This window comes from Phascolarctos cinereus, unplaced genomic scaffold, assembly GCF_003287225.1.
Source record: "Phascolarctos cinereus isolate Bilbo 61053 unplaced genomic scaffold, phaCin_HiC Scaffold_3;HRSCAF=262, whole genome shotgun sequence".
In the NCBI taxonomy this organism is placed as follows: domain Eukaryota; kingdom Metazoa; phylum Chordata; class Mammalia; order Diprotodontia; family Phascolarctidae; genus Phascolarctos; species Phascolarctos cinereus.
The window spans coordinates 186,040,710-186,066,160 of NW_027555736.1; the positions used below are offsets into that span (position 1 = coordinate 186,040,710).

The following is a 25,451-nucleotide window of genomic DNA, read 5'->3' on the forward strand; positions in this document are numbered from 1 at the left end:
GCCCACCTAGTTCCGGCCTCACCCCGCCCAACTGTGCTAACATGTGCATTCAGAAGTCAACTTTACACCCGCGACTCCGGTACACAAGTCTTCCTAGCTTTTTTCCCGAAATGTGAATTCAAAGGGGTCTCCCATGAATAAAAGACGCCTGCAGCGCGTCTGTCTTGCTATTCTCCCTAAGAGAAGCCCCGTGGATGGAGCAGCACGAGGGAGCACCGGCAGAGCTGACTCCCCACCCCGCCAGTCCCGCCCCTCGCTCTCCGCGCCTCCTCCTCCTCTCTCTCTCTTTCTCTTTCTCTCTCTCTCTCTCTCTCTCTCTCTCTCTCTCTCTCTCTCTCTCTCTCTCTCTCTCTCTCACACACACTCTCATTCTCTCTCTCTCTCTCTCTCTCTCTCTCTCTCTCTCTCTCTCTCTCTCTCGCTCTCTCTCTCTCTCTCTCTCTCTCTCTCTCTCTCTCTCTCTCTCTCTCTCTCTCTCTCTCTCTCTCTCTCTCTCTCTCTCTCTCTCCCCTCCCACCCCCGCCGCGTTCCGTCGGGTGAAGGGGGTGGATCTCACGGCGACAGTGGGGCGGGGCGAACGGCGTGCCTCGGCGGGGTGGGGGCGGGGCCTGGCGGCGGAGAGGAGCGCGCATGCGCGGTCGCCTTTGTGTGGGTCGAGCGGCGGCGGCGGCGGTGGCGGTCGCACTGGCTGGCGGGCAAGAAGGGAGTCCGGGCGGCGGCGTCCGGCGCGGGAGCCGGGGTGCCACCATGGTCAAGAAGCGGAAAGGCCGCGTCGTGATCGACTCGGACACGGAGGACAGCGGCAGTGATGAGAACCTGGATCAGGTAAAGGGGCAGGCCGCGGCGGGGGCGGGAAGGAAAGGGCTGAGCGGGGGGCGGCCGGGCCGGGGCCAGGGCCGGGCCGGGCCGGGCCGCGGGGCCTCCATCTCCGAGCGCCCGGCCCTCCCTCCCTTCTGCCGGCTTCCTCTCCCCCTACCCGCCCCAGCCCTTCCCCGGAGCTCCCGGGCCCGGAGGCGCCCGGCACGGGCCTGAAGCCGGAGTCCCCGAGTACTTGGCGCGGTGGACTTGGGTGGTGGGGCGGGGACGGGAGCGAAGCGCCCCGGGGCACCAGGGGCCGGGGGAGCTGGGGGAGGGGTCTGTGCCCGGGGTAGCGGAGGGCTGAGGGCGGCCAGCAGGCTAGAGGGGAGGCTGGCCCCCCGGATCCCTCCCTGGGGGGCTCTCTCTCTCTCCAGCCCAGAGGAGAGAGTTAGGAAGTAGCGCTGCCTCTTCCTCCCCGAGGCAGGGAGGTTTCTATGTGTGAGTGTTGTGAGTGTGAGAGTGTGTGTGTGCGTGTAGAGGATCGAGTTTGGCAGGCCGGGGACTTGGGGCACTCACGGCATACTCAAGACTGTTTCTGGGCAGGAGGTGTGTGTGGGGGGGTTCCTCTGCATGTGCCAGGTAGAGAGATGAGATGGGCTTGGTGGTGATTCCGGAGAGTTTTGGAGACCAGGGCCGTTTGTGGTTGGGAAGGCCGCCGAATGGGATGTCAAAACAAAGTTAACAGTAATGAGAGAAGGAAGCAGGTCAGATGCTGTGTACAGCCCTGGACAGTTTTGTAAGGTGGCATGGAGGGCCTGTGGCAGAGGCCTTATGGGAAGACCTTTTTACCCAGGCATCCCAGAATCCTTTCCTACTTAGGGTTTATGCAATAGACATTAAAAAACAACTTTTAGTTTAATGGCTTTGGAGTTACCTGAACTGTTTCTTTTTCTTGAAAGTGCTGTAGGGAGAAATCAGTCACTTAGGCACTTCCATTGCCAGCAGTGATGCCAGAAGTTAAGCTGTAGTAGGAAGAGTATTTTTTGTGTTTTATTAACAAAAGCTAGAAAGAAAGGGAAGCTGAAAAGTGGGCTTCCCTAGTGTATTTCCACAATGGAAGGTTGGTCTTGAAGTAGGGGTGGATAGTCTGTTTTGTCGAGGCCCAAACTCTCAGAACTAAGGAGAGGAAGCTCAGGGAATACAGGGCTATTGAAGAGAGGGAAGCAAGGACTGTTTTGGAATTGAAGGTGAAGGAATGAGAAAAAAAAAAAAGGTATTTTATTTGGAGACATAAATGGAAGGGAATCTCATATTCAAATAGAAAACAAGTCCTATTTTATTAGAAATTTTAGTGTTGTCAGCAGAAGTTTGGAAACGTTGGTAGATAGAACCTTAACTGGGTATCAGGAGGATTAAAATCTAATATATTCTCAAGTTGTAAAATAGGACTGTTTGGTTCAATGTCTGTAAAATATTCGAACCCTTTAGAGGAAACCAGCATAAAAATGAAAAAGATGGTTCTAAGACACGAAAGCCCCTTAATAAGCACTTGTTAGATACCTGTCCTTTTAGGTGAATGAACAGCACACTTGGCATGGGAAGTAAGGAGGAAGTGGCAATGATGTGGAAGTCCAGTTCTCTCTCTTTCTCTCTGTCTCTCTTTCATTTTTTTTTATTTGCAAAGTTTTGAAAAATTATATGAAAGATTCAACAATGTGGTAGTGGCACTAGTAGAGGTAAGAATTGTCCACAACATCCAGAAGATGGTCCTGAGCCACAGATAACTTCAGAGTGGACATCAATACTTAAAACTCATAGGAAGAGACCTTAGAAAGTTAACCCTAACCGCTCATTTTACAGATGAGGAAATTGAGACCCAGAGAAGTAAAATGATTTGTCCATCTGATTTAGTCTTCTGTACTTCTACCACTATTAACCTTCTCAAAAATCAGTGATCAGAATAAAATCAAAATTCCTTTCCCAGTACATGTATTCACTAACAGAGGTACTGATGATTAGTAAATCAGTAAGCATTTATTGAGTTCTTTACTGTGTACCCAGCAAAAAGCATTCATCAAAAAAGGCCTTGAGGAAGGAAAGAGTCTGAATAATCTTATTGGGAAAGTTCTATACAGTACAATTTAGAACTGTACTTGTAACAGTTTGGTACTTTACCTTATTTTGGTATCTTAGGCATTCTGGGTATTTCATTTGTTAGTGTAATACTCAGTTTAAATTTCTGTCCTGATGAACTGAACAGTTTGAGTAGCAGTTTTGTGTCCTGGTCCTTTTGGAAAAGGCAGTGAGCCATGAAGTATTACCAAGTATTTAGTGTCAAGATCAGAAATCTGTGCTTCATGAGGTAGGGCTAAGTTCTCTGGGTGAAGAATGGCTCCTTTGGGTGAATATTTCTCCAGTCATACTACTTCCACTTAATATCCTGCTTAATAAGGTCCTCCTAAGATTATCTCCAGTTTTTTTCGTCAGTACCTTGTTTGTATATAGTTGTATGTTGTTTTCCCCATTAGACTTCTTGAAGGCAGGGACTGTTTTTTACCTTCTTTGTATTCCCTGGTGCCTAGCACGGTGCCTGGAACATAGGTGCTTAATGGAATGCTTGTTGACTTGACTTTTATGAAAGGAAAGTGAATCGGGTGCTTTCTAAATTCTTTGATCTAGTTCGTGTCTTTTTGTTTGCTTATTCCGACCAGTAGGTTGAGTAGTTTTAGAAGGTTTTTGTAATCAAATTGGATTAGAAGGAAACTCATTCAACTTACTTTCTCAGCTCACATGCTTCAAGGTTGAAGGGACATCAAAGTGTGAACACTTAACCTGTAACCTGGCAAATGATGTTTACGGTTCTGTGGTTGTTGGTTCTTCTGTGACATCTCTAAGACCAGCTGAAGTCAGAGGAGGTTCTTGTTTGGGTAGAATCGAAGCATAATTGTAGGAACCATTTTTTACTTCAGATTCTTCTGTCTGTTCTATTTCAGGAGGGGGGAAGTGAAGCTTAAGTGTAGGATTAAGCCACGATAGCCTGAAAAACTTAAGATGAGGGGGGAGGTTCAGAAATCCCTGCTATATAGCTTGAAAAAACTAAGCACAGGAGCCTTAGAATCTGCCTTAGTAAGCAGTAATCAAATAGACTGCTTGTGTAGCCACATTTAAAATTAGGCAAATCTGTAAACTCTTTAGTTGGATTCTTTTCGAAGAACCTTCGCACTTTGAATAAAAACCCTTGGCCTTCTAACTTCTAGCTATACCAAAATGGTGTGCCTCCCTTTTGACTTGGCATTTTGGCTCCATGTCATTATGAAATAAATAGCATCAGAGGGGCTAGAAAAAAGAAGCCTCGGTTATTTATTTTAGAGATCAGTGCAGTTTCTGGTGGTGTTTTTATACATATGCTAAACTCTTTCCCAATATTTTTGAGTAAGAGACCTAAAATTTCACAGTTCTGAATGTACACATTCTTACACCCCTTGCACTAATTCCATGACATCTCTCCCCCACCCCTACCAGCCCTTCTAGGAGTCTGAAGCCCACAGGATGGAACCTGTCTTGTACTTTTATTTATAAATTTCTCATTTTCTTTATGGTTTTATTGCTGTTAGCCTGTTTTTCTGTACTCTTTGCTTCTGCTATGTGCCAGGCACTATTATGGGTCTACAAGATACAAAATAGACATAGGGCCTTTCCCTCAAGGAGTTTATAACTTGCTGTAGCTTCAGTTACATTTACATTTGAATACCATGAGTATTTTTAGAAAGTTTTCTTGGATACAAATACAAGAGTATTCTTGCCCTCAAGGAACTTATAACTTTATTAATTACATTTCCTTTAAGAGACTAGGCCCATAAGTATTTTTAAGAACCTGTCTTTTGGAATTATGTTAAAATTGTTACAAACTGGCCAAGAAAAAAGCCAGAAAATTTAAAAATCATATTTTTTATCAAATGTCATATTCACATTTTGAAGTGCAATGTGACCATGTTGTGTGTGAGAAGAGTCATGTTAGAGTTTTACATTTTAGTCTTAATGTTGCATTAGTGGAGCCTACTTGCTAATTTCATTTTTTTTTTCTTGAATAGCTGTGCAGGAGAAGGCTGCTTGGTTTTTGACATATAGGTATTTGGATGGTATCATGGCTGAATACAGTTTTGTTTTTAATCCATACATAGACCCTGTTTTAGTAAATGAATCCTAAACAAATGATTCTTTAATTAGGCTATATATTAGAGAAAGAAGGGTAATGAACAATGGTAGTCAATTGCTTATTTTTGTATTTTTCTCTTGGAGCTCGGTTTTCAATTTGTAGCTTCGCTGAAGAATGTTTCTGTGCAAGTTCAATTATCATATATGTTTTAAGCATCCATTATGTTAAAGATGCTGAATTAGATCCTAGCGATATAAAGGAAAAAAAATGAAAAGCCCCGTGCCTGTCTCCTGTCTGGATACAACATATGCCCCTATAAACAAATACAAATTAATTTCAAGAAAGAGAAAACACTAACAACTGGGCACTATCAGAAAAAGCAAGTAGGACAAAGCTATTACTTCTATCAGGCAGATTCTTATAAGAGGTAGTATTGTATGGGGAGGGGGATTAACCTCCAAATAAATGTATATAGTTTATAAATTCAACAACAGTTAGCTAAGTATACCCTAAAAGTCCTTTATAATCTGACACTACCTGTACTACCCATCACACTTTCAAATCAGGACAGTTTTTGTTGTCCCTAGTAAAGGAAATAATAGTCCTTCTATGTTTGCCCTGGTCAGAGCACATCTGGAAGTATTATTTTCAGATCTGAGAATGACATTTTAGGAAAGACATTGATAAGCTGGAAGACTTTCACAAGGCAAAAGCCAGGGTGGTAAGGGGCTGAAAGAAATTTAGTTAAAGGAATTGGCAGTATTTATTCTGGAGAATAGAAGACTTAAGGGGAACATAATAGTTGTCTTCAAGTACTTGAATGGTTATCTCATAGAAGAGGGATTGGATTTGTTCTGCTTGGCCTCTGATACCTCCCTCACCACTAGCACCTTCTGTATTACTATAGGGGGCAACACTATCCTTCCAGACCCTCAGTCTCACACCCACTCCTACCCCTCCCCCCATCCAATCTATTGCCAAAGTCTGTCAATTTCACTTTTGCAACATCTATGAAATCTACTGCTTTCTTTCCTTGGACACTGTTGTCAGCTCTGGTGCAGGCCCTTTATCACCTCATGCCATAATTATTGAAATAGCCTGCTGGTGGGTCTGCCTACCTCAAGTCTCTCACCATTCCCATCCATCCTCCATTTAGCCACTAAAGTGATTTTCTAAAAGTACAGGTTCAGTCATGTCACACACATCCCCACATTCCCCACCCTTCCACTCCATAAACATAAGTGGCTTCTTATTGCTTCTAGAATCAAATGCAAAATGCTCTGTTTGGTGTTCAAAACCCTTCGTAACCTAGCCCCCTCCTGTCTTTCCAGTCTTCCTATACCTGGCCTCCTGGCTATTCTCATAAAAAAAAAAATTTCCCCACCCTACCCCCCATGCCTAGAACTCTTCCCTCTTATATGCTGACTTATTTCACTGGCTTCCTTTAAAACCCAGCTAAAATCCCATCTTTTACTGGAAGCCTTCCCCAACCCCTTTTAATTCTAATGCTTTCCCACTGTTATTTCTTACTTATCCTGTATATAGCTTGCTTTGTACATATTTTTTTGCTTGTTGTCTCTCTCATTAAATTATCAGTTCCTTGAGTGCAGGGACTGTTTTTTTTTGCCTCTTTTTGTATCCCTAGCATTTAGCACAGTGCCTGGCACATAGTAGTTACTTAATAAATGTTTGTTGATTGATTGATTTTCCAATATACAAATAACAAAAAAAAGATTAGAGATGAAGCTGTAAATGTGAATACGCAAAGAAGACCAAAAAAGAATTGTGCATGAAACAATAATAAACTTCTCTTATCTATCCACAGTTTGTTAAAAGTGCATATTATATTTTACAAAGTAATAGCAAAATTTCTGTTTGATTCTGTGTCCCCTTCTGAGCTTTATTTTCTGTATATTTTTTGTCTCTCTTTTTTTTAAACATCTGTCACTTCACACTGACTCAATCCCTACTCTCTCTTATCTAACCAAATGGAACCCTCACTTAGAACAAATAAGTGTAGTTAGGCAAAACAAATAACACATTGAGTCTGTCTGAAAATATATGTTTCATTCTATCACCTTTATGCCAAGACATCCGATGAGAGGTATGCTTCACCATCAATGTCTTCTACAGCTTAGCATAGTGCCTGACAGATAGTAGGCACTTAGTAAATGCTTTTTGACTTGATTTCTGAAGTCTTTGCTACTGCTTTGAGCAGAATTCTGAAATCTTTTAAAGTTGTTAGAATTGTGGTTGCGGTATAAATTGTTCACCTGGTTTTACTTATTTTGTTCTGTATTCATTTAAGTCTTCTCAAATATCACAGAATTGTTCATATACATTATTTCTTAAAGTACTCTAATATTCCGTTACATTTGTATGCTTGTTTGGTGATTTCCCAATTGATGGGCACCTACTTTGTTTCTACTTTGTTTGCTACTACCTCTTACTTTACTAGCTCCTTTAGCCTGAATTCTTTTTTCGCTGAATTCCCATTGGTGCTTATATTCTGAATCACAATTTAACCCTTAATTATTTACTGTATTGTATTGTTATATACTTGCTTCATGTGTGTTCTTTTGACTCACCAACAAGATTGTAAATATTTGAAAGTTCACAATTTGTTGGATGTCAGGTCATGTCTAAATGTCTAAGGTAACTCCCTAAACCTGGAGCCCATAGAGGTTACGACTTGCCTAGGGTTACACCCATTTGTAACTGGGCTTTTAATATTTAAGTAGAACTTCTTTGTAGCATGGAGGTGGGATGCATTTCCATATTGCTGGCTAACCAGTAACAGAATTTTAGGATATGTTATGTTTTGGGGAAAATAGTTTGACTGGTATATACAAATCATTCAAGATCCAACAAGTGTTTCTTAAGAAACTATTGTGTGGGGGCAGCTAGGTAGCACAGTGGATAGAGCACCAGCCCTGAAGTCTAGAGGACCTGACTTCAAATCTGGCCTCAGATCAAACACTTGACACTTACTAGCTGTGTGACCCTGGGCAAGTCATTTACCCCCAATTGCCTAAAAAAAGGAAAAAAAAGACTATTGTGTGCAAAGTTCTGGGAAAAATAAAAGTTTAGATAAGATGAAGATCATCTAAATTCATCATATCTATCTGTATCATGATAGAATTTTACTATACTTGCATACCTCTTGGAAAGAATTATTTACTGGTTGCCATTTTTTCTACTTGCTTCCAAGGTTATTTGAGTTATTTCTCAGTAATATTAAAAATTACAATAATAGCTGAGAGCGATGCGCCTGGAGTCAGGAAGACCTGAGTTCAGATTCAGTCTCAGATATTTTGTGATTCTCAGCAAGTCATTTAGCCACAGCCTGCCTCAGCTTCCTCATCTGTAAAATGAGGATAATAATAGCACCTACCTCACAGGATCATTGTGATTACCAAATGAGATAATCTTTGTAAAGCCCTTTGCAGACTTTAAAGTACTGTATAGATGGTAGCTAGCAGTTATTATTTGCGGCCTTCCTGTAGAGACTGTATCCTTATACAGAATATTCTAAAGCTTTCAGGTATAGCAAAAGCCATAAACATCCTCAGACACTGCTCTGATTTTGATTTAGGTGTATAGGGATGATTTTGTGGTATGAGAAAGTGGAATATTCTTTAGGCCTGTTTCTTTCCGTGGAATTGGTATGCCAACTCTGTGATATTGTAGAGGGTAACATTTCAAGGCTTGTAGAAAAGGAAAGAGAGAGCAGGTGGTATTGACCTGAGAAGGTCATTTTATTACCTTCCTGGCCAAGAGGAAATGACCTCATAGTTAGGAGGCTACGAAGGAGGGAAAGAAATATATTGTCACAATTTATTATTTTTCATTTTATGTCACAAGATTTGACAAACAACCTGTATGGATAGCGCCAGAAGGACATATTAGTTGTGGTGAATTAATTGTAATACTCTCGGCATATCTGTGTTACATTTTTCCCTCTTTTATAGATGGATAAATTGAGGCATAAAATAGTCAATCATCTTTCTCCAACCATGAGTACAACAGAATTATATTTAAGCATGCTTTAGTAGCCTCTTTTTTGGTGCTTATGGAAGAAAGAGTAGAGAGTATGTAAGTGCTAATATCATTACCGAAAGTACCATTCCCCCAGTAAACTATATGTCTGTCACCTGAATTAAATCAGAGATATATGGTAAGAATGTTGAGGTTAGTAATAGAGTCATAGAATTTCAAAATTGAAAGAAACTTCAGAAATCATCTAATTCATCTTTTTAAAAAATATTTTTTACTGATAACTTTTTTTTTTAACATCACCTTCATTTAAAAAATCTCTTCCTCTTCTCTTGCCCATGGGGAGAACCATCTCTATTGTAACAAAAAATAAAGAAGGAGAAAAAAATAAAGCAGTTCAGCAAAACTAACCAACACATTGACTGAGCACATTATAAGTAATGTTTCATACCCGTTGTGCCCCACCTCTGCAGAAAAAGGAGGGAGGCACATTTTCTTACCTCTTTGGGCCAGGTTTGTTCATAATTAAACAGCCTTAAAGTATTTGTACTTTCCATTTTCATTGTTGTGACCATTGTATATATTATTTTCTTGGTTGTCCTTACCTCACTCTACATCAAATCACTTATCTTCTGATGCCTCTTCCAGTTCTTCATAGTTGTTGTTTTTTACCACTCAGTAATATTCCATTAATGTACCACATTTCTGTTTTACCATTATCCAGTTAATAGGTACTTGCTTTGTTCCTAGGTTTTTGCAAAAAAGGAATGCTATGGATATTTTGATATCTATGACACCTTTCTGTCTGGAATCTCTGGGTCTTCTCTCTCTCTCTTTCTCTCTCTCTGCAAATTACTTCTAGGATCCAGCTCATACTTGGAAAGAATCCCCTTTACAATACATTTAATAAATGTCTGTCTAGCCTTTGCTCAGAAAGCCCAAGTGAGAAGAAATCCATAGCTTTTAAAGGCAGCTTCGTCCATTTTGGGATAATTATTAATTGTTTGGAAATTTTTCCTCATACCAAACCTAAATTTACCTCTTTGTAACTTCTATCCATTGCTCTTTCTGCTCTCTGCAGCCAAACAGAACCAGTGTAATTCCTCTTCCAGCAGACATGCTTTCAAGTATTCTAAGACAGATATCATATATCACCTCCATTCCACCAAGCCACTCCCCTCCCCCTCCTCTCTTCTCCAGGTTAAACTTTCAGTTGATACTCAAGTGGCATGAACTTAAGGTCCAATGTCTTTGACTGTGTGGTGGCCAGAACTGAATACAAGATTCCTTATGTGGTCTGACCAGGGCAGAGTATGGTGGCATTATCACCTCCTTATTCCTGGAAGCTGTATGTCTCCTAAAGTCACTTAAGATGGGCTTAGCCTTTTTTGGCTGCTATACCATTCTTGGCACACATTGACCTTACAATCCACTAAACAACCAGGTATTTCTTAGATAAACCACTGTTTAACTTTCCCTCATCTAGTACTTGTGAATTCAGTTACTTGAACCCAAATGTAAGATTTACATGTAGGGATAGGAACTAGACCTGTGATTTCAATAGTATAGGGAACTCCCAGGGGGGAGGAAATTACCTCTACCAGTACAGGTTGGCACATTCTCACAACTTTGAGAACAATGAGAGTCTTTACATATATTCCTTTTAAATTTAATCTTATTAGAATTAGCCTAGGTTTCTAGCCTGTCAATGCCTTTTTGGAGCCTAACTCTGTTACTCATTATACTAGCCCTCCTTTCCCCCGCCTTTGTATTTCCCAGCTTTATGGTATCTGCAGATTTGATGAACTATACCATCTATGCCTTTCTCCAAATCATTGATAAAAGTATTAAATAACAGAGTCAGTCATAGGTCCCTGGGGAACACCACTGGAAAGAAACCCTGCCAGTTGACTTTGAATCATTCATGAATAATATTCGAGTTCCACCATTTAAACATGTCTAAATTCTAATTGCATTAATATCTAGCCTGTATCTCTCTTTTACACAATAATAGTATGAGATATTTTATCAAACACTTTGCTAAAATCTGGGTAAACTGTATAGCTTTCCTTTGGTCTGCCACTCTAGTAGCCTTGTCAGAAAAAAAAAAAAAAGGAAAATGGAGTTAATCTGTTCCTGATAAAGCCTTTTCTAGATATTCAGTGTCTCTTTTACATATTAGACTTTTTCCAGAAGTTAAAGTCAAGCTTACTGGCTTATTATTTGCAGTTTTCATTTTCTTCTCTTCTGTGCAAATTCATCAAGAGCAACTAAATCCTTGTTTACTATCTCCTTACTTATCTTGGGTATCAACTCCCTTTTGGCCATTTTGTTCTGTCATTTATAGTCAAAAGTCATTCTTCTTGGCAGAGAAAGCAGAAACTAAGTAAAAATTGAGTAGTCTTATACCTTTGATTCCTTTCTTTTCCTTATATATATATATACCTTACATAAGGTGTGTGTGTATATATATATATATATATATATATATATATATATATATATGTATGTATGTGTGATATAATAATATAATAATATATATATATATTATATATATATACCTTAAAATGAAACCACTACCATCACCACCCATCAAATTTCTTTTCTTACAGGATCATGCCATTTTTTATGTTTCTTCTTCTGTTTCCTGCTCTTTTATCTTCAGAAATGAACAGATCGTGAACACTGGTAAATTAGCAAATTCATCAGTTTAGTAAATACCTAGTATGTGTAATGCTGGAAAGAAGAGAATCTTGAAGTCCTGAGTCCTATGCCTCTGGTTTAATTACTACAAGATAAAGCAGCCTCAAACTTTATTAGATTTGTCAGTAAAGATAGCCCATTTGGAATAGAATTGACAAGTTATGAGCCCAGAGCATAAGATTACTATATGCCATGGGACTTTTCTGGCACAAGAAAAGAAGAATTCATCTAAAACCAAAGATCATCTTTGTGATTGTGGTTTACCAAAGTTCTAGGTTGTAATAAGATTAACAGTCGTGGAGGTCGTGGTCACTGTGCTACTTAGACTGTTGAGAACAGTTTTATGGTGAAGCTTGGTCCAATAAGATGTTGATTAACGCCATTAACTATGTGGTTCTCAGAAGAGGACATATTTGGAATAACTTCCAGCTTGGTTTCCCAACTGCTTTTTCTTTTTTAGATGTATAAGACACATATAAATATAGACATTAAGACATAAAAGACATATACAAATTGACTTAATAGAAACTTGATTGAAAGTATTTCTGTCCAATAGTTTGAAAACCTAGGAGCATGGCAACGTAGTTAGGTAGCAACTTCTAGGTGGTATTCTTGGATTAGAAGTATTTAAATATAAATAGTTCAGGTAATGCATATATTTTGCCATTTGCAGATATTTTTCTCCATTGAACAGAGCTCATTATTCTTTCTGTTCCGTCTAGGAGCTCTTGTCCCTAGCCAAACGGAAACGTAGTGACTCTGAAGAGAAGGAGCAACCTGTTAGTCAGCCTGCAGCTTCTTCAGACTCTGAAACCTCGGACAGCGATGATGAGGTAGGTTACAATGGTTATGATGCCAACGAAGTCCATTAATTTTAATAGAATCCTTACTGTCTGAGGTTCTCTTTTTTTGGTGGTCATGTAGTATATTCCTAAAATGGGAAGCATAGTCTTAGAACTAGGAGAGTGCTTTGGCAGAAAAGTTAAATGACTTGCTTATTAAACTTTTAAGCAAGCAAGGAGAAATTTGAACCTAGGTCCTCTGGCTCCAAATCTAGCAATCTTTGCAATGTAGATAACCGTCATGTCTTTTCTCCAGGTTAAACATTTCTAATTCCTTCAGCTCATCCTCCTGTGGGCTTATCTCGAGGTCATTGACTACCCTAGAATTCTTCCTCTGGACTCTCCAGTTTATTGGTGGCATCTAGTACTTAACATAGTGCTAGGAATCTTCTATAGAAAAGTGGGCCCAAGAGCTTGATAATCCTGTTCAGGATTATTCAGGCATCCAGTATATCACTAAGAAATAAATGAGAACATTTTCTAAAAATAATTTCTTTACTGAACCTCCCAGATCACTTTGGAGGAAGGAAAGGATAGAGTTGCTTAAATGATCCTCCCTATTTCCCCATGTAAAAGCTAAAGCAGTTCTTTTTATTTTAATTTTTTTGGGGAGTTGGTTTTTTGTTTGTTTGGTTTGGTTTTTTTTTTTTAGGCAATTGGGGTTAAGTGACTTTCCCAGGGTCGCACAGTTAGTAAGTGTCAAGTGTTTGGTCTGAGGCTGGATTTGAACTTGGGTCCTCTTGACTTCAGGGTTGGTGCTCTATTTACTGCGCCACCTTGCTGCCCCAGCAGTTCTTTTTATTAATTCATTCACTGGAAGCTCTGTTTCATCTCTAGGCCCCACAGATTGGGACAGTATACTTTTTTATTTTAAAAAATTCCATTAAAACAAGGTATTTTGATGTATTTGGAGTTTGTTGTAATGGGATTTTACAAATCAATCCTGTGCATATGCAAATAAAGACTACATTCTGATTAGGTGTAGTGTTCCAGTAATTTTGAATCATTTAACAAACAAAATTGCTTTTCATAGCGATGAATGTTTCCTAAACTTAAATAAGAAATAATTATATCTCTTAAATGAGCAAAATAATCCCATCTGTTAGGAAGATAATAAGGTTTGAGAAATCAGATACCATTACATTTTAATCCTCTGGCGATGTTTTTTATCTAAACTTTTGTGAGACATGTTTGAAGTCTTTTTTTTTAAAGTTATTTTTAAAAATACAGTTTAGCAAGTTGTATTACCAAAGGGGAAGGGTACCAAGGCAGGGTCTCTATGGGAACTGTGAGGGGGGCAAGGTGGAGGATCCAGCTGGTTCTCCTAACCCACCCCACAGACTCAGCTGCCACACAAATGATACCTATGTGTTCTGTTTGTGTGTTAAGTGTCTTTATTGTCCTACTGTTCTTCAAGAAGGTATGGAGTTTTGTCATTCCTATAAGCTATGGGTAAGCCAGGCAGGATAAGCAACCTGCTTTGACCTCCAGGAAAGCAGAGCTCCTGGGGAATGAAACTTCCCTTAGTGATTGAGATAGCCCTTTAGCCATATTAGGCCCCTGACTTTGCTGAGTTGTTTTTTTCTAGTAAAGGTGTTTCCTGACCTAACAGACAAACCACACCCTGCACTTTGTCGAATAAGCCCTGATCCCTTACCACCGTTACCAGTTCTGGCTGTGTTGACTTCTAGACACTCTCCTTATCCTCCCATCTCTCCATTCTCTCCTCCTCCACGCCAGTTGAGGCTTCAAGCTCTCATTTGCCTTAAGTTTCTGCAAAGTCAAGTTATTAACCATTTATTAAGTACCCGCTTTGTGCCAGGCTGTGTGCTAAGGATACAAGGGAAGGCAAAAACAGCTCTTCTCTCAAGAAACTTTCTAATCGAGGAGACTATGCAAATAACTATATACAAACAAGACATATAGAGTATGAAGGGAAGGAAATCTCAGAGAAAGCACTAGAATTAAGGGGGATGGGGAAAGGTTTCTTGCAGAAGGTGAAATTTTAGCTGAGACTTGAAAGGAAGCCAGGAGACAGCGATGAGGAGGGAGAACATTCCAGGCATTGGGGGACATCTAGTGAAAATCCATAGCTGGGAAATGGAGTGACTTGTTGGAGGAACCAGAGGGAGACCCATGTCATTAGATCATAGAACATGAGAAGGGAAGATGTAAGACTTGAAAGTGTTGGGGGAAGGGGCTAGATTATAAAGGGCTTTGAAAGACAAAGAGAGGGTTATATATTTAATGGAGTAGGCAGTAGGAAGCAACTGGAGTTTATTTGGGAGGGGGGGTGACTTAGACCTGCATCCTGTACCAAATCCCTTTTTGAAAGGTTGCTTACGCTTGGTCTATGCCATTTACCTCTGATCTAGTAACTACTGATTTAGCAAAGCGTACTTTAAAAATTGAGGATGTATCCCAGTCTCTTAAGCTATAAAGTGAGAAAGATAACTCAAGAGTTACTACTTTTAAAGCCCTTTACAACCAGTGAGGGTCTAAATGATTTTGTTAACACAAATTCTCTGCATCCTTGGAGACTTTCTGGGAGGGGAAGTTGCTTTCTGAAGGAGCCTCAAAATCTGAATCAGTATCTTGTTTGTTCCTTTCTCCCTTTTCATCCATCAATAACCATACTTTTCCATGTGGCTATGGTTGAGTCACTTAAATTCTCTGGGCCTCAGTTTCCTTATCTATAAAATGAAGAGTTTGGGTTAGATGAGCAGTGATGAAGGTTCCTTGCTAGGATAACAGTCTATGTATAGCAGAAACCTGGTTTCCAAAAGTGAAAGCATACTGAAGTTGTCATTTATACCTCTCATTTGTATATTTTAACCCATCTTCAAGACAGCTTATTAAAGCAGTTAGGTGTTAAAGGGTTAATGGATACTTTATCCTATGCTAGAGCAAGCAATCACTAGCAAATGGTTAAAATGGGCAAAGTAGGGGGAAAAACAAAAATTGTTTAACATTCTTTTCTTTAAGGATGAATAGATGCAAAGGGCATCATGTATCAGGTTTATCTAGAAAGCAAATAAGGATATCTTTCAAAAGCACATGTGTATGTATATATGTGTGTATATGTATAGATAGATGCTTGCAAAGAGGAAAGTTTGAGGATTATCATGAGTATTGTCATTAGAGAATGATAAATTTTTAAGTCTTGCTCTCTAGGCCCATTGGATTGTTTTGTTGGTTTTTTTTAAACGTACCTGAAAATACAAAATAAGAGTTCTAAGAAAGCCCTGAACCTCCTAAAATAGATGAAAGATTGAAATATTACAGCACTGTGTTTTGTATATTTGATAGAAACATTGTTTATAACTAGTAAGAGTGAGGTAGTCACAATCCTGGCAGTCACAATCACTTTATTAGGCACTTTGCTTAACTTTTTTGTGGGAAGGTTCTGTGGGGGAGTGCTTGGGAAATGACTGTGCCACAACAAAATGTATCACTAAAAAAGAAATGGCATGAGCAGCAAGGAGGAAAAGAGAATATACGCTGTTATAGCCGGAAGGAAACCTGAAGTGTTCTGATGCAGACCCCTCCCTTTCTGGAGGCTGGCAGAGGTAGGGTGACTGGCCCAAGGAGGAGCCTGCTGTTTGGTGGACTACAGTCCATGCAGCGCATTGAAACCAAATTTACTTGGTATTAAAATGCCAGCCTCTTATGACAGCAGGCTTGCAGACATCCAGCCCTTTTTTGAAGCTATGGTTATTTGCCTTGTGAGCTAAATAAGAGCCGAGCCTGGACTCTCACTCCATGCCCCTGGGACTTTCTATTAGCTGCAAAAGTTTTAGCTAAATAATGTTTAAAATGGAAAATATAAGCAGGGTGGAGTCTCTAGGCAAAATGGTTACATATATAGTCTGTCAGTGTTGATTCCCTGGGCTCCCAGCATTTTATTTTAAGGTAAAATTAATGGAAAGAGAAACTTTAATAACAGAATCCTGTAATGGAACAATCTGATCAGGTTTCTCTAATTCCTCTTCTTTTATGTCTTTGCCTCCTTGTGTCTTCCAGGCCCATTCTTTTCTCTTCTCTTATTCCTTTGGTAATTTACACTTTCTATTTCCCTCTCAATTTTACACCTCTCAGAATCTGCCTTTTCCTCCTGATTGCTCTACAGTTACTTTCCTGTTGTCCATATCTGTTCCAGGTGTCTACCAGCAATTGTCTTTGCTCAATGTTGTTGGCCTCAACATTTTTAGATTCAGTAAAGCCACAGTGATTTGACCTAATAGGGGATGGGAGTGGTGGTTGGGGGCGGGAGGGCAGCTAGTATAGAAGGTTCCATCTAAATTAATTACAATTATGAGTAATAGAACACTATTTTAGCTTTGTTATTTATTAATGATAACAATAACAATAATGTTGTTATAACATTATTGGGATAACAAAAATGTTGATGTAGGGAATAAGGCCATATGTAGTAAAAGAATCACCTAAGTACTTTTAATACCTTTATATTAACACATTGAAAGCAAATGCTGCTTCTAAAGACTTAACTCTTAATATTTTCCATTCTTCTGTTGAGTCAGCTTTTTTTTTTTAAAAGAAGTATTTACTGTAAGGTAATACCTTATTTATCCAGTTCCCATGAATTTAAACCAAATACATTTTTTTCAATAGCTGATACTCTTTTAAGTACCTAAACTTTTTTGTTTCCATAGTTTCAGGAGTAAATATTGAGACTATAAAGCTTTTTGCCCTAACCCTGAAATAGCTATGAATTGTTGTGCTTTTTGAGTTCTTACATCTAACTTTTGTGTTTTTAACTGTGTCCTGTCTCTTGTCTATTGGCATGGTTTGCTATTTATTATTAGTGTGCCTGCCTTCCCTCAAATTTGTTGTTTCTAATCTGCTTATAGTCTGAAGGAACAGATGATGAAGCTTGTTAAAAATTGTTTAAAGGTGAATAACCTCTGAGTAGGATCTGAGGGGGTCTCTCCTGAGCAAAATGTATTACCTTCTAGTAATGATAATGTAATTTGGCTCCCCATAAACCTTTTGCTTGTGGTTAGTCCCAGATAGTCAAGGTTGTGAGATAAGGGAGGTACTACTGTACCTAGATACTGACAAAATCCTATCACACATGTTTTGCATAATAAGGCTGCTTCATAGACCTTCTTACTTAATGCTGTTACTCTAGTTACAACAAATTTTAAACTACTATAGCATATTTATAATCTAGACTCTATACCAATCGGTTTAGCGTTTGATGGTATACTATCCTTTATCCTGTGGGTTTCATTTTATTAGTCTTTTTTTATCCAAGTAGGTTATAGGTGTCTTTTAAGAGCAGATATCATTACTTCTACTTTTCAGCTACCTCTGCCCTTTCTGAGCTCTGACTTATCCCTCCCAACCATTATTAAAACAATTATTAAATTGCTCTAAGTAGAATAATCATTAACACTACTTTCCTTACTTCCTCTATTTAGTTAATATCTTTGTAGGGGGTAAGTAACATTTCTCTATTACTCCTTACACCCTTCTCTAAATGACCACCCATTTCAAAGAAAGAAGAAATTTTGAAGCAGCAATAATGAACATGCAAACCCAGAACTTGAAAGAGTAAAACCCTTAGGGATGGTTATAGATAGAATTTGTTTTAAGGACTTTTCCATCTCATGAGACAGAATCGCAGTGATTTGAAGTTGCCTCACCTATAAGATGAGGAAGGTGCTTTGCAAAGCTTAAAGCACTACATAAATAGGAGTTATTAATCTCAAAAGATATGAATGAGGTGAATATAATTTTGTTTAAGAAATTCTACAGTACTCACAACATGACTAATATGGAAATATGTTTTTTATGACTGCACACATATAACCTGTATCAAATTGCATGCCATCTTAGGAAGGGAGGAGGTGAAGGAGAGAGGGAGAAAATTTGAAACTAAAATTTTTTTTAATGAATGTTAAAATTTGTCTTTACATGTAATTGAAAAAAATAAAATACTATTTTTTTTAAGAAAAAGAAATTCTGCAGTACTAGAATACACGCCTTGAAAATGGATTTTTAATCTAAAATGAACTGCCATTACACACTGCAGTTGATAAACTTAAGAGTTTTTATCCTGAGGTAGACAGTTTGAAAATATAGATATGGGGTTGAGAGAGGTAGATACATTCATTAAATAAATCCATAACATCTTATTTAAGGATTTTAGGGGTATTTGAGGAATATCCTTTTTGGTTAGGTTGTAGCAGAAGGCAGCCATGACCTCTCATAAACTTCAGTCAGTCAGTTAACATTTATTAAGGCCTTGCTGTGTTCCAAGTACTATGCTAAGCACTGGGAAGACCAAGACAATAGGTGCTCATGAGTACATACAAAACATGCAAAATGAATTCAGGGTAGTTCTGAGAGGGAGTACACTGGCAACTAGGGAGTGTAGAGAGAAAAGAGAAAAGGACCCTCCAGTTAGTAGGCATGGATAAGTGAATCAGCAAAGGACGTTAAAAAGGAGCAGTTGAACCAGGAAAGAGCCATCTCTCAAAAACCCAGAGTAGAGAAGTATTCAGGAGAAGGTGGTCAACAGTGTCCAAGTCAGCAGAGAAATCAAGGAAGATAAGGATTTCAAAGAGGCTATTGATTTTGGTGGTTACTGTCACTGATATAATGGACTTTATGTAGAATATTTGTGATATTGGTTTGTTTCAGTGTGCATTTTATCTCTTCTTATGATTAGCATCTCCTTTTCCCCCCAGTTTGGTCTGTGCTCTTCTTTTCACTTGCTCATAATGCACTATTGAGTAGGTAGACCACCTTCTGTTTCTTTCCACGTCCTTCAGACTGAGAATGCAATGCCTCTTGCCCAGTGATAGCAGGCTCCTATCTGGAGAGATTTCCTATCCTCTAACCTAAGACTATCTTAGGAAACCAAAACCTTCAAAACAGTGTTATGCCATGTGGCTTGCCTTTTCCATCAGGAGTAGAAAGGGCAGTAACCTTAATGAGTAGACAGCTGTTTAAGACTATCTCATGGTGAGTTCAGGGAGCTATTTTAATGTTCCACTCCCAATCCCAATTATGCTTTTGGATTATACCAAACACAAATGGGAGGGGGCAGGGAGAAGAAAGGACAGGAGAAGAGGGGGAAGTTGGCCTTGATAGTATGTGCACCAGTGACCCCAAACTGCTGTCTCTTTACTGTTTTCTCACATGATCCTGCAGTATTGTTGAGCCATTGTAGCTTCTATCTTTCCTGCCTTTTAATCATAGGCTGATTCTTTGAAAAACTAGTATACAGTAGCTGCCTCCGGTTCCTCATTACCACTTACTTTTAAGTCCCATGCAATTTGCCTTCCAAGACTACTGCTCTAAAACTGTTTTCTAGTGATCTCTTAAGTGCCGAACCAGGTGATCTTCCCTCCTGCTCATCCTCCTCCTTCTTCTTCTTCTTTTTTTTGGTGAGGCAGTCGGGGTTAAGTGACTTGCCCAGGGTCACACAACTAGTGAGTATCATGTGTCTGAGGTCAAATTTGAACTCAGGTCCTACTGACTTCAGGGCTAGTACTCTAGCCATTGTGCCACCCAGCTGCCCCAAATCCTCTTTTTTCTTTTTGGGTACCTTGGACCACTGTATCCTCCTCTCTTGGTTTCTGGGACACTATTCTCTGCTGGTTCTACTTTTGCCTATATGACCATTCTTTCTCAACCATCTTTGCTAAATAATAATAATGATAATAATAATAGCTAGCATTTATATAGTGTTTACCATGCGCCAGGCACTGTGCTAAGCACTTTACAATTACTATTTTATTTGGTCCTCACAACAGCCCTGGGATCTAGGTATTATTATTCCCATTTTACAGATGAGAAAACTGAGGCTAACAGTTTCAGTGATTTGCATAAGGTCACACAGTATTTGTCTGAGGCAGGATTTGAATTCTGACTTTAGGCCCAACATTTTATCCACCATGCCAACTAGTTGCCACCTAAATAAACATCCATCTCTTGCACTCTAAATGTAGGTGTTTCTCAAGGCTCTTATGAAGCCCCTTTTCTTCTCTCCTTTTACTCACTCAATTACTACCCCCCATACATCTTTGCTAGGGAAATGACTCCCAAATCTATGTACCCAGTTCTAATTGCTCTTCTGAATTTAATCTTTAATGCTACTCATTTCTAGCCAGATGTCCCATTAGCAGCTGGACCACACAACATCTCCAAAACCGAGTCATCTTTTCCCAAACTTCCATATTCCTCTTGGTGGTACCACCATCTTCCCATTTATATAATTCAGTCATCCTTGTACTTTATCTTCTCCACGCCACATTTAGTCAATCAGTCATTGCCAAATCATTCAATAATAGTTCCAGACTTTTCACTCCTGTTGCCTTCTTTTAACTTACAAGGTCATGGCCTTAGTTCAGCTCTCATCACCCGTTCCCTGGACTATTAAAATGATTTCCTGATTGGCGTCTAATCTTCCCTTTCTAACCCTTCCACAGAGTTGCCAAAGTAATCTTCTTAAGGCACAGAAATGACTGGGTAATATCGCTGCTCGGAAATCTTCAGTGGCTCCCTGTTTCCTCTAGGATAATATGTAGTTCCTTTCACTTGCATTCAAGGTCCTCCACAGGCATATCTCCAACTCTTCTATTTCAGCATTATTTTACATTGTTCCCTTCACAAACTCTGTTCTCGCTGAACTGGAGTACTAGTTGTTACCTGATCTCTACATTTCATTTCCTACAGTCTATATTATTGAAAATAACCCCCATGCTGTGGTCCACATCTCCTTCTCAGAATGTTTATCCTTCTTCAAGGATTAGCTCACATGCCAATTTCTTCCATGAAGCCCTTCATGATCCTCCCATGTAGAATCATAGAATTTAGAGTTGGGTGGGTCCTTGTTCCTCAGTCATGTCTGACCCTTCATGGACTGTAGCACACTAATACTGTTGATAGGGTTTTCTTGGCAAAGATACTGGAACAGTTTGCTATTTCCTAAGGCAAACAGAAGTTCAGTGACTTGCCCAGGGTCACACAGCTAGTAAGTGTCTGAGGCCGGATTTGAATTCAGGTCTTCCTGACTTGAGGCCCAGTACTCTAATCTACTGCACCATTTAGCTGTCTCTTAGGGTGGGTTTTTAGGTGTTGTCTAATGCAGAGGTTTGCATTTAGTGGTTCTTAGACATGTTTGAGACAATGGTCAAAGGTGTTTAATGCAAAAAAAAAAATTTTTTTAGTAGTGCCTTAAGCAACAAATAAATGGCCCAGTTATGTTATAAATATATTTTTTCTCTGTGACAAGAAGCATGTGTATGTTTTAAGCATTACAGGCGTGCTTCTGCCACAATTCAGAACTGTCATGACCATGTGCACAATGATTTTGGTGTTTATTCAGTGATTGCATCAGACTGTGATCACTTCTGACCAAGGGCAGCATGTTTTTGCAGTTTCTCAACCTGTCATCAAATTGTTTCCAAACTGCCACAGGGCTTTGACATTCAAGAGCAAACTGATTTCCAGAAGATTGTAAGATGCATATACATACTCTCATTTGTGTTCTGTATACTCCACCAGAGTATGAAATTTTATAATTGTATAATGTTAAGTTTTAATTTATCATTGTAGTTAATGTAAACACTTAATGAATAAATATGAAAAAATATTATGAGTAGTACATCAAGTTTTCCTGGGGATTTTCAATAAATTTTTTTTTGTTATTAAAAAGGTTCCACTGATCTAGTCCAAACTCCATCCTCATTTTACAGATGGTGAAACTGACACCCAGAGAGGTAGACCCACTTGCCCAAGGTCCACAGCTAATCAGTAGCAGAGCCCAGATGTGAACCCAGTTTCTCTGATTTGAAATCCTAAGCTTTTTCAGATATACTGTATTTGCCTTCAAGAGGTATCATGATATAGTAGATAGTGAACCAGCTTTGGAGTCAGAAGAATTGGCTTCAAATCCTGCCCCTGATAAGGACTAGGTGAGTCAGTTGACCTTCATGCCTCCAAGCAACTCTAAGACTGTAAACTATAAGACATTTGTAAATCTACACTGGCCTGATTCCCTAGGATTATTAAAGTCAAAGGGCAGAGTCAAAACCCCATACTTATTTACACATTGTGTCCCCAGTAGAATAGAAATTCCTTGAGTGTGAGACTGTTTGGCCCATCTTAAGCACTTAATAAATGTTTGTAGAATTAAATTCTGTATCAACTTTGAGGCAGCAGAATAAGCACCAAACTAGGACCCAGAATCAGATTCCAATTATAGCTTTGTCAGTTACTGAACTTCATTAGTAAACTTCTTTAACCCTCAGTTTTTTCATCTGCAGAATGGAGGTGATCCCTGCCTTTTAATTTTAGGGTTCTTGTGAGAATTAAATGAAGTAATGCATATGAAAGGACTATTTAAATATAAAGTTGTAGTAGTAGTAATACTATCGTTGGGGCCTTCTTCATAGAATATTAATATGGCCCAACATCTTTTGGTTTACCAGTTAAGAACCTTGCAGCCAGTCTGCTGCTTGAATTGCAGGCTTCGTGATTGTTCTTGGTATGTGCTTGTAAAACATGCCTTTTCTTGATGAATTTGGTACTCGCAAATATATATACACAGTAGGGCTGCTTATAGGAGTGCTTCATGAAAATTGTTCCCTCTCACTTTCCCAGGCTAATCCTGAGCAACCCCTATTTAATAATACTCTTTTGGGGCAGAGCCAAGATGTCAGAGTAAAAGCAGTGACTTGCTTGAGCTCTCCCCCAAGCCCCTCCAAATATCTGTAAAAAATGGCTCTAAACAAATTCTAGAGCAGCAGAACCCACAAAAAGACAGAGTGAAACAAATTTCCAGCCCAAGACAGCCTGGATGGTTGTTTGGAAAGGTCTTTTGTGCCAGGCTGGGAGAGGAACGCAGTTCATTGTGGGTGCACAGGCAAAGACTAGGCCTCAGGGGACTGAATGTTACTCTTCTCTTTTATCCCCTCCCTTTTATTTAGGGTTCAGGTACAAGCTGCACACAGTCTGATTTTTAAAAGAAATTTCACTCTCACTTTACTTAGGTTTGATGTCTTATAGATCTTATAAGTCTTCATCAGATTAGCAGTATAGGAGAATGTGTTAACGGCACAGACTATCCTAGGTAGTTTATTTCAGGATTGTTGTGACTTCTAATATCTCCTCCACAGTGAGAGGAGAAGAGCTTCCTTTCAGCCCTGTCCTAGATTCTCCAACTTCTCCACTTTGGCTGCTGTTGAATTTTGTTTCACTTCAAGTTAGCAAACTTTATCATACATTACTTCAGTTTGAGCACTCTGAAGTACAAGCTGGTCTAGCCTTGTTACTCCTCACACATGACACTCCATTTACCTTTGCATATGCTGTTCCTCATGCCTAGCATGCACTTGTGTCTCAGCCCTATCTCTTGGAATCCCTAGTTTCCTTCAGAACTCAGCTCAGGTGCCATCTTCTACACAGGGCCTTTCCTTATATCTCTCTCCTCCCTCTTTCTCTCTCGCCTTCTCTCAGCTTCCCTCTCAAAATTAGCCTGTGTTTATTTTAAAACTGTCATGCATATTTGTGTACATCATGTCTCCCCCCAGACAGTGGCAGCTTCTTGGGGGAAGGGCTTGTTTTGTTTTCTTTTTCTTGAATCCCCAGGATGTAGCACAGTGTTTGGCACACAGCAGGTATTTAATTCATGTTTCATTCTCTTGGGATAAACTACACATTTTTCTTCCTCCTTTGGAAATTTGAATCCTTCTGTCATGTTTTTCCCCTTCTCCTTGCAGTGGACAGTTGGAGGCTCAAAAAATAAGAAAAAAGGAAAAACTGGGAAGATAGAGAAGAAGGGAACCATGAAAAAACAGACAAACAAAGCTGCTTCCTCGGGTAGCTCCGACAAAGACAGCTCAGCTGAGAGTTCAGCCCCCGAAGAAGGTAAGACAAGAGTCTCCAGACCTAGCTGGAAGTTCATGTCTCCCCTTGAAAGTGCTAAAGTTGTTAAAAAGGTGAAGTTGGACCATCTATATATAGAGTAAGGTTTTATCTGTAGTTGATTAGAATTGCCATATCTTGTCATCTGCAAATACTAAGAAAATGTGTTAGCTGAGTTCCTTTTCTTGATCACTGAAGACCTGACAGAGAGGAAAAGTCCTTAAGTGACACACAAACACACATGCAGTTACTTTTAGAAATTCTTTCTTGTAAAACCAATTCCAGGAATCAGTTGTCATAACTAGATCTTCGTATGAAATTGCTAAGCTAGAATAATAAACTTTCCTTCAAAATAACTTTGCAACTTATAACTGACTTGGGCACAGACTTCATCTTGCTAAATTGCTAATTTAATTTGTGCCTTTTTTAATATCTACACTTTAGTTAATTAGATTCTCTCTTCCTTTTCCATGTGACTCTTCTCATCCTATTCGGTCTTAGTGTCTTTTAACGATGGCTCATTGAGAACTCAGGTTTGCTCTCCTGTGTTTAAACTTTCTTTTCTGTTTTTTCAATGAGCTAGAGCTGATGTTAGAGCTGTGAACCATTTTTATTTTGCATAGTAATGGACCGAAGGACAGCAAGTGGACATCCTATACATTTTGTGTGGTTTCATCAACTTCATTCATATTATACTCTTAACACCTAGGATTTTATTTCAGGTGAAGTGTCTGACTCAGACAGTAACAGTTCCTCCTCCAGCTCAGATTCGGATTCTTCTTCTGAGGATGAGGAATTCCATGATGGATATGGAGAAGACCTCATGGGAGATGAAGAAGATAGGGCCCGTTTAGAACAAATGACAGAGAAGGAGAGGGAACAGGAACTGTTTAACAGGATAGAAAAGAGAGAGGTGCTGAAGAGAAGGTAAAAGTTATGGTTATATGTCCTTTATTCTCTTTTTCTCCCTCTCTTCCCCCTCCCATCAAGCCCTACCTCCAAATAGCAACTAGTCTTGGGAAATGTGACTGTTGCTATAGAGCATTAGACTATAC

At 39.4% G+C, this 25,451-nt stretch overlaps 1 protein-coding gene across 1 annotated transcript in view; it reads left to right on the plus strand.

Moving 5' to 3' along the window:
- Nucleotides 1-615: 615 nt before the first annotated feature.
- RTF1 (RTF1 homolog, Paf1/RNA polymerase II complex component) overlaps nucleotides 616-25,451 on the plus strand; it is a 48,686-nt gene continuing 23,850 nt past the window's right edge. The window contains exons 1-4 of the mRNA XM_021009337.2: nucleotides 616-825; nucleotides 12,376-12,486; nucleotides 24,252-24,399; nucleotides 25,119-25,323. Coding sequence (XP_020864996.1) covers nucleotides 631-825; nucleotides 12,376-12,486; nucleotides 24,252-24,399; nucleotides 25,119-25,323 — 659 coding nt within the window. The 5' untranslated portion in view covers nucleotides 616-630. The remainder of the gene's footprint in view (nucleotides 826-12,375; nucleotides 12,487-24,251; nucleotides 24,400-25,118; nucleotides 25,324-25,451) is intronic.